This window comes from Coturnix japonica, chromosome 8 (assembly GCF_001577835.2).
Source record: "Coturnix japonica isolate 7356 chromosome 8, Coturnix japonica 2.1, whole genome shotgun sequence".
Lineage (NCBI taxonomy): Eukaryota > Metazoa > Chordata > Aves > Galliformes > Phasianidae > Coturnix > Coturnix japonica.
Window position 1 is genome coordinate 4,894,125 of NC_029523.1, and position 10,123 is coordinate 4,904,247.

Genomic DNA, 10,123 nt, shown 5'->3' on the forward strand with positions numbered 1-10,123 from the left:
TATTTTAATCAGTAGCTGATCCATTTGGAGCTAGTGCTCTCATCGTTCCCAAGAGCCTTTCACAGATAGCCCCTTTCATTCAAATGCTGCTAGTAGGTATTGTAATTCAATTCTATTCTTGCATGTAATTCACTAACCTTCAGCAAGATGCCTGTCAAGCAAGTCAATATTTTACACTCCAACTTGAATCCATTTTTTGCAGTGTATCAAAATGCAAATGTATTTTTTCCTCCTAAGAGTCAATTCTAAGCATAACCAGACTGGAAATTGGAACACCTAAAGAAAAATGGCAAAGTAGCGATTGCAAGAACGCGATCAACATATCTCCCAAAGTCCAGAGATAGCAAGTGTCATCAGAACATCTAGTTACAAGCACATTAAAACTCCCTGAGGAGAAGGGAAATGCAGAGTTGGTTAAACATTTATATGTACCTCTAAGTTTCAATTGCTGCATGTGTAGCACAATACAGTTTCCTCCTGAAGTGATACCCGCTCTGCTTTCAAGTCTTTGTACAAACAGCAAAACCTATTTAATCTAAAAGAATAGAAGTCATATTGTGCCTTTCCCAGTGACATCAAGAAACCCCCAAAGCCATTAACATTAACGCTTTACTCAACCTAGGAAAACATCAACCCATGAACAGGGATCATATCTGCAGCTATGGGAAACATGCACGGCCACTGTTCTACAGCACGCCTCAGGTAAAACCAGTTGAAACTCCCAGTATGGTTTTCTACTATTTCTAAGCAATGCTGTAAATTTGAAAGGACAACTATCACCATGCTAACACGCTCAACCTTGCTTCAAGACTCACAAAGCTGTGATTTGCTTGGTAGCTATCTCAATAAACACATTGTGCCTCTTGCTTTCACGAGTTTTTTTTCTCTGATACACAGGCAAATTAAAAAGTCAGGCTGCAGGAAGGAGTTGACACTCAGGTATCACAATGTCTTCAGGGTGACTGCACATTTGAAAAGCTTTACTCAGAGACATTTTAACTGCAAAGATACTACACTCCTAAGAATAGCAGCCAAGCTCAAGAAAGAAGAAGCTTAAAGGAAGGAAGAAACAATACCTCTTTGCTCAAAGATCCTTTCACCTACCTGCACAGCCAAAGGCTAGGTGGTATCTAGAAGAAGGGCTGAATTTGACACAACACACATTTGCCTTGGCTTCAATGCTTGCTACGGAGTTGTCCAAATTGGTAGACCACAGCTTCACTAGAGAAACAGAAAAAGAAGTTAGTAAGCAAAAAGACCCAACTTCATCTGAAAAGTATGGAATCACCTTCAAAATTAAGATGACAAACAAACTCATTTGCCAAGATGTTAACAACTAGAAATGGCTAGATTCTAACTGATGGCTGCTGAGCCTGACAGCTTTCCCAGGTACACCAATACTCCACTCATCCCCATACACTCAGGAGGTGCTGAAGGTGCATGTCCCATGCAGGTGATGGGTGCACAACAGATGACTCACTGTTATATTATAATCTCAACATTTAAGATGACTGGACTGCAGATCCATATAACCACGAGCAGGAAGGTTTATACCCCCTTTTGTTCTTTGTTCCCTTGCTGAGATGTACAGAACTCCATGCTCCAAGGCAGAACTGCTTTGCACTTAATAAATGCACCTAATTGTATGCTTAAACACAAGCGAGTAAGAACAACTTGTTTTATTCTCAAGAAACTGGCACAGACAGAAAAGAAATCAGTATGCTAGCTTCCTATGATGATATATTTCCTTGGTACAAAGAACTCTACTGTTTCTCAACACTGCTGTGTGAACACTGATTAAACTATGTTGTACAGAACAAGCTCTTCCCCAAAAGTACTACAGTGCTTCACAGGAAGATCAACAGAAAACACCAGTGGCTTTTCAAAATTTAGCTTTCTCTACTATCCACAAAAACTTCAAGCATCATTTAACCTCAAAGATGAAGTGATAAGTGCTCCCCACGTGGTCAGTCTTACTCTTAAAATAGAATCACAGATGGTTTGAATTTGAAGGGATTCTAAAGATCCTCTAGTTCCAATACCCCTCTCATGGGTAGGGCTGTCGCCCATCAGGATCAGGCTGCCCAGGACCCCATCCAACCCGGCCTGGAGCACCTCCAGGGATGGGGCACCCACAGCTTCTCTGGGCAGCCTGAACCAGCACCTTATCACTGTGAAGAATTTCTTCCTTGTATCTAACCTCCACCTACCTTTTAGTTTAAAGCCCATTAACCACTGCCTAATTCCTACATGCCCTTATAATAAGTCCCTCCCTAGATTTCCAGTGGTCCTCCCTTTATGTACTGGAAGGCCATAATGAAGTCACCCTGGAGCCTTGCCTTCTCCAAGCTAAACAAGCCCAGCTCCCTCAACCTTCCTCCATAGGAAAGGTGCTCCACCTTTGCTCTGAGCATCTTTGTGGCCCATCCTCTGGCCTTGCTCCAACAGCTCTACATCCTTCTTGTGCAGAGGGTCCCAGGCCTGGATGCAATACTTCAAATGGAACAGGGCAGAACAGAAGAGGACAGTCACTTTGCTCACACTGACCAACGACCACACTGCTTTTAATGGAGCTGAAGATACAGTTGGAAAACGTACACAATTAGCAAAGGTACAGATGCCCTGCACGCAGCATGCAAGTGTCAGCAAGGCCGATTTAAGTCTGCAGCAAGTTGTGCTGTACTCAAGCATCATGAACTGTGTTCTGAGGCAGAGCAAGCTAAAGCCAAGAGCTGAGCATGTAGGAGATGCACAAAGGCTTAAACCCCATAAAAGCTCCAAGACCCTGTTGGGTTTCTTCAGATCTGTGGCCATCTCTTGACAGAAAGCTTGCTTCGGAAGTGAAGGTGTTAGTAAAAATGGCAAAGAAGAGCAGGAATCTTGTTTCCCACTATAGTCAGCATGTTAGTGAAATAAGTATTCTCAGGGTGAGTCCCTTCCACTTGCAGAGCACTCCTCTATACGTTCTCTTGGTCATTCAAATCCCTGGAGCTCTGAAGGAAAAGCAATCCTGTGTGGATTATCTGAGGGTATTTTAAGTCAAGGAAAAGAAGGAATGTTGGCAGGTTCATTCCAGTGCTCCTACTTCTTAATAGTATTGTTATTAATGAAAAGCTGGCAATGTCTGATCACACCTTAGGGAATGGCTCTAGGAACAGAGGAAATACACAACTGCTCAGAGCACACCAACAAATCATTTTCAAATACAGCCCTGTGCTGGCATCTGACAGCTGCCTGGAACCATTACAAGGAAGCACGAAGACAACAAAAAACACAAACATTGATGCATACTGGATATACATAAAGCCATTACATAAAATCCAATGAAAACAGCACCCACACGGCTGTTGGTTTTCAGCAATAAATCTATCCTTATTTACCTGAGCCATAATGTTCCCCTTAAACATCTAGCCACGTTTGTAAATAAAACAAACAACCTTGTAAACATCAATTAAGATGTTCTTTTCTACCCAGATCAGACTGGAAGGTATAACTCCTCCATTGTATGTCATACTGGGGGACAGAAGAGAAGCACAAAGCTAGAAAAGATAATTCTGCACTGTAATATAACACTAGTATTTTGTATTAATCAACAATATATACGCTCAAAGTCGCAGTGTCAGTAGAGGACGTCACATTTATGAATGTGACAGTATAGGAAGCAAACAATGCTGTCATTATTGAAGACACGGCTGGCAGACAACACTGCTTAAACTTGAGGTATGCAGCAAAGTTAAATGTTCTCACAATTTAGAGCAGTGTTCTTCCCAAATCTAGGAATAAAAGCAAACAGACTCATCTTGAAGCCTTCCAGCTTCTACTGACATTTATAGCAGTCTCCAACATAGCCAAGTCCCTTCTTGAAACCACCTCTACCAAAGAGCCATTTGGTCTCAGTTTTGATGCAGAAGTTATGCGAGGGCTACCATTTCAGCTTCAGGTTTTTTCCATTCCAGTCTTCAGGTCACACTGTGTAGTCATTTATCTAGAGGAGAGTCAACCTGTGTGTTCAAAGCCATCATAATATTCGTCGCAACTGACAGATGCAGATTAGAGTCTGCAGCAATTTCTGTGATCTGGCTGCTGTGGGATACACCAGGCTCCAATTATATCTTAGTCGGTGCCATAAAAAAGGATGTATGCAACGTGTAACAACTCATAATGAAACTTGTCAAGTTCTACCTGCAACTGTCCATTATTTTTCATAAAGAACTGACAGTTTAATAAAGCATAATTCATAAGAGTTTATTTACTGTAGCTTTCAGCACTGAGGTCGAGGCAGTAATTATACAATACACAGATGTCTTTATCACTTTGAATTGTGTGGATGAGACAAACAACCATCTGAGATTGACTATTTCTACAACACATGTTCTCAGAGCACACTTCCTAGTATTGCTGCTGCTGACAGGTACAGTTCTAAGTGGCCAAGTGGCTACTACTCACCACACAAAGAAGAAGATGCTTCTGGAACAGCCTTCGCCTTTTCAAATGTTTGTACCTTTTTAAGATTATTTTTGCTCAGAACCAACTGTGTCAGTTTATAAATTAATCTTCCATAGACCAAACACTAACTAATAAAGGAGATGGAAGCCTGCACTGCAATAGCCGAAGGGGCTGATGTATGAAATCAGCACACTGATGGTAAGGTCAGGAGTGTGATTTAAACTCCTGATTGTTAGAAGGCAATGACTGCGAGGTATTTCCTTCCTACACACAGAAAGTTTAAGACTGTCAGTCAGGTATCTGGGTTGCCACTTTACCTGTCAGCATCATCTTGACCTTTTGAGACACTCCCAGTTGAATACAATGGACCTGAAAGCTCCAGGAAGTTATTGAACTGCTATTAGCCAGGAAAACGAATGAGCTGAAAGTTCAGCTTGATATTTTAAGAGCTGTAAACACCTAAAACTCCACTGAGAGTCAGTAGAAGCTGAAGGAGCTAAGTATCATTCAAAATGAAGCACCAAACAAACCTCTGATATCCTCACCACAGCTGGAAACATGCTCTGACCTGCAGTCATCAGTACCCTCACAGCTGCTTCTGTTCTGCTGGAGGTCCCCGTTTTGAGCTGGAAATAGTGAAGGGACTTCAGCTAAGAAAGGACACAAAGCCAACACTCCTTCTGTAGTTTAATTAGTCAGTATTGCTAGCGTCTCTGCAAGCATCAGAGAGCTTCAAAAAGATCAGAACAAGGAATACAGACTTGATCACTCCAGAACTGCCTCAGTGAAGATTTAAATTCTCCCTGCACACCAACAGGTAATACTTTGCCTCATTATCTCATTCACTAACATGACTTTGACCACTAAACTACATTCTCAGCCCAGAACTTGTAGCAATGTTGGGTTAAGGAAGAGCTGCAAGTCTGCACTAGCTCCAGCACTACCCAGCACTTCAATATCGACTGTATGCTGTCACAAAATTAAATTACCTTTGCTCAAAGAGCACAACTTCACCCTTTCTTACTTACATGAGAATCACAGCTCCTGCCATTATTATGCGAATAAAAGAGCTGAAAGTAGGGCCATGCAGTTTCCCTAGGCTGTTTGCATCGTAAGTAAACACTAATTTTGCTGACTGCCATCTAGGTGGCATGCACCTTTGGGTCTCTATAGATGTACTCAACTACCTTTGCCACTTTAAGAGGGAAGTGCATAACAACCATAGACAAAATGATGTTTTCATGCATATGGTAGCTATTTCAAGTGCATTAATGCTTTTACGCTCTCATTACCTACTATTAAAGTACAAAGTCATCTCCCACAAATAAGCATCCTGGATTATGTTCATTTAATGAAGAAGCTGATGCAGGACCCAAGACCTGAAGATGTTGTTTCTTATTGTATCAGAAGCATTTTATCCTTTGTGACACTTCATTTATTAGCATCCTCTTTGCTGCGTCTGAGCCCTTGCAGAGACAGTTGTGAAGCACCAATGACAGTATTATTAATCTAAGACCTGCTTTCCCAAATATATCTACTGAGGATACGGAGTGCTTTAAAAATTAGCTTCCAACTTGAAAAGACTGAGAAGGGACAGGCAGATACACAGGTAAGCAGAAAGAACTGGCTAAGCTGTCAACTTTTTTTTGCTGGCTTGTCCTGAACACTTGACAGAAAAATTTTACAGCCATGCCTTCTAGAGAAACATGGAGAGATCAGCTCCAATTGTCCTGGTCACACCAATATCTATCAACAGTGAAATTTCTTGTTAGAAAGCCAAGAGTGGCCTTGCACAAGCAGAGAAGAGAACAGGAAGAGTATGGAGCTCTTGTATTTCCCACCAGATACTGCACCTGGCTAAATATGTCCTTAATCTTCAAGACCATTCATAGGTGTTACATTTTCCTCAAATTCAACCCTTTTTATGTGAAATCAAAGTTGGACACCAATGACAGTTCAATTTGGATATTTACTACTATTGCTTTGTACCTGAAACGACTTAAAAGCAGTGCTTATTTCTAACACTCACACAGAAATCCATTTATGTTCTTGTTTTGTATGCAAATCACAGGCAAACCGTGGTGGAGGTAAAAGATAAAGTGTTCCAGGCCAGTTCTATTCACTAAAAAACCTCACCAACATACCTTCAAAAAGACCTTTGAGGATTGAAATGCCATTTATGTGGATCTGCAGCCTTTATTTCAATAATATCTAAGTAAACACCGCCCTTAAAAACTATTACTGAAGAAGTGAACTGTCAAGTTAGAGACAAGAGCTCTGCTTGCGGCTGGCTTTCCACAACTGGACAACTTGTTAGCATGCTAATAAATGCGAGTCTACCTAGTAGATAAGCTTCTTTAAATGCACAGCATGAGGGGGGAGCAAAGTGATGGAAAGGCAGATAATTTGCAAGGTGAACGTTCACACTGCATTTAGGCACACACAAAACACTCTTGACTATCAACCATAAGGGGGAAAGTGCAAAAAAATATACATATTAAAAAGAATCTTATATATAAAATAATTATTAAAGCTACATTTTCTAAATGAAATTGCCAGTGACGTGAACAGGATTAAATGCATTTGATGAACACTAATACAGCTTTCTTTTGAAACAGTTTTTAAAAGCATTTAAGAGGTTCTCAAGGTTTAATTGCTGTGCAAAAGTTATCATTTCAAAGCAAATAATGAACAGCTCTGACCAGGGCTCTGTTAGCCCATCTAGCAGAGTTCACCTCCACTGACTACAAAAGGAACTCTAAAGCTCTTTTTGCTTGATAAGCAATTTGTTATTGTAAACACACTATAGATAAAATCTTGCTCATTAGGGATGAAGTATGTTACATGTGTTACATATTCCTCAGTGCTATCCCCCTTCTTTAGATGTTTCCTGACTCTTAGAAGAGGAACATTCACCTACCAGGGTGAAAAAGAATTGCCTTAAGGGTTCTTCAAAATCTCTTTAACTAATGGATCTTTGAGTATGGAAAGTTGAGAGTTGCTCCCAGTAACCCCATTGAGTCCATTCTGCCCAACCCCATTAAGCTCTGAAAAACACCCTGCACGTTGTGAAAGAGAGATGCTTATTGCCGTGCAGGACATTTAATGTTCAGAACTATAGGTAAAAATGCCTGCTGCTGTTCAGTGTCTGCATCTTGCCTGACAACCTAATTTCTGGAACACAAATACATGCTGTTCTTTTGAAAGGCCCTGAGGCTTTAACTCAACAAGCTTAACTAATGTTAAAACACACCTAGTTTTCTTTAGTGCTCTGGAAGATGATGGCGAGAGAGTATGTTACCCTAAAACTGAATGTCACACCAAGAAATCTTAATCCCAATAAAGGCTCTCTCACTCTTAAGTTCTGAACAGATTGGTGGTATCTTGACATGTTACTACATCAACAACAATACTGAAGGCAGCTGAGGGATCAGCTACTTGAATGATCACATTTCTGTTCCTAGGAGGGAATGCAGAAAGCGTAAGTCTTCTGCACAGAGACAAGGGAAAAGAAAAACAATACCTTTTGCATCATCAGAGCCTGAAGCTAATAGCTTTGGGTCCATCAAGTTGAAGTCAACACTCCAGCACCTTTTTTCATGCTCCTGTTTAGAGAAAAACGACACATATTTCAAGGCAGTGAGCTGTAATCTGATCAAGCAGTGAAAGAAAAACGCATGCTGTTTGCTGTAAATTGTCAGGCTATCCCTAGGCCTTCTGGTGGTTTCTTAAAACCTTTTCTCCCAGTCAGATCAATGCTTGTATTATACTAAACATGGCTTGGAAGAACGGCAGAACACCAATTTTTAAGAACTAAAACTGTTCTTTTTTCAATCTGATATTGAAATTTGAAGCAATTATGATTTCAAGATATATATGTTAAAGATTTATTTTCCCACTATAATTTGGCTGTTTTTCCAATGTGTGCTGCTAATTATTGTAACAGAATACAGCTTTGTCTCCCAATACTGATTAACACGTCTGTCCAAAACCACTTAGAACATCTATCAGAAAGTCCTGGAAGCTCTCATCTTCATATCGAATTACTAAACAACACTTCTGGTGTTGAATCCTGTGTTTTTCCACTCAAACATACATTTTCAAGCCTGCACACAAAGCACAGAAGGGCTATATTTGTTACACTGACATATCTCGTGTTGGAATCGAAAGCACTGAATGAAACCTGAAATTTGGGCAAATCCTTTGTTTAAAGCCTTTAAACAAGACGATAACATGAAAAGCTCGCCAAGACAAAGTCGCTAAAGGAATTCTAATATACGTGAGGCACATGTCAGTGTGTGCACCTTTATCTCTGAACATCTAAATCAAGAATTCAGGTAATTCGATAGGAAGCAAAATTAGTTTGTTTTAACACAAGCAACAGCTGGGTCCTCTCCAGGCTCATTACTTAGTCTCAAAGAAATGCAAAACGTATATGTGAGGAAAACAGACAAGATTTATTTTGCCCGGTACCATTTCTTTTTAATTGACACGTGTACAGGATTAATGAAAACAAACACTGTAAATGACTCAAACACAATGAAAAAGTATACGAAGCTTTAAGTAGGAATTAAAAGTTGTGCTGAACTGTCAAGAAGGAAGAACTGAAGGCTTGCCTGCACAGACCAGTTTCAATGCAGTATTCTACCTACACAACACACAGCAAGCACTTCCAACCTCTTTCCACCAGGCCACCTTTACTTCCAACCCCCTTGTTCTGACCTCAAGGCTCTCAGATCTATTAAATAAAAACACTGTGTTCAAATAGCACAAAAAGACAAAGTACCACAAAGTTATCACAAAACAGGTCTCGCTGTTGAACTCAGTCCACATGTGCCCACGCTGCTCTGCTGAACACAGGACCATACTGGGAAGCCTTCTGCCTACAATTCCATTCTCCTAGACTCACCACATAAGTCTGCATTTTGCTTTTCTGCTTTACAAACACCTGTAACAGTAATCACTGCAGGATTTCACAAAACGCTTTTGACAAAGACAGATGTGGAACAGGTATGGAGAGAGCCAGACAAAGGTTTCTAAAGAAGGGTGAGACAAATAAGTTCCAGGAACTCATTTCTCCCTGTGCAGACTCCCTACCTGGAAACAGCAGCAAGACTGGTGGCAAGAAAACATCAACAGCTTCATGGCTGTGACAAGAAGACAGAGCTGCCTCGCTCAGAGGACTACAGCTCAATAACATTGTATGGATAAGACATCTATCAAACAGAAGCAGCATCTATTTCACCTACAGTTGGACTAGAAGCAGCATCTAAATCTGAACACTGCTCCCCAGACACAGTCTGTAGTGCAGAGAAGTGTCGCTTGCTGATTACACGTTACCTGGTAGACCTTGGATCTTTGTCCCGTGAACCCATCCCACAGGATGACTGTGCCTTCATAGTCACTGCTGGCTAGCAGGTTCTTGTGGTAACTACTCCAGCTGATACAGCTTTAAAAGAAGAAAATAAAGAGCCAGGTCAGTTTTACATGAAACCATACCCTGTGATACGTCAGGTGATTAGGCTTTAAAAAGCACGTAACACTTGATGATCATGAAGGTCTTCTCCAATCTAGATGGTTCTGTGATTTCATTCAGTCATGCCACTGAAACGCTTGAGAAAGGACAAAACCAAAAATCACCAGGAACAGCAAACCTTCCTCCACAAGCTAGGAGAAA

General features: G+C 40.8%; 1 protein-coding gene across 3 annotated transcripts in view; it reads right to left on the reverse strand.

The window, feature by feature from the left end:
• COP1 (COP1 E3 ubiquitin ligase) overlaps window positions 1-10,123 on the reverse strand; it is a 120,016-nt gene that overhangs the window by 50,610 nt on the left and 59,283 nt on the right. For all 3 annotated transcript variants that reach the window (XM_015869783.1, XM_032446164.1, XM_032446163.1), the window contains exons 13-15: window positions 9,787-9,895; window positions 7,970-8,051; window positions 1,105-1,221 (exon numbers count right to left, since the gene is read on the reverse strand). In XM_015869783.1, the coding sequence (XP_015725269.1) occupies window positions 1,105-1,221; window positions 7,970-8,051; window positions 9,787-9,895 (308 nt within the window). The remainder of the gene's footprint in view (window positions 1-1,104; window positions 1,222-7,969; window positions 8,052-9,786; window positions 9,896-10,123) is intronic.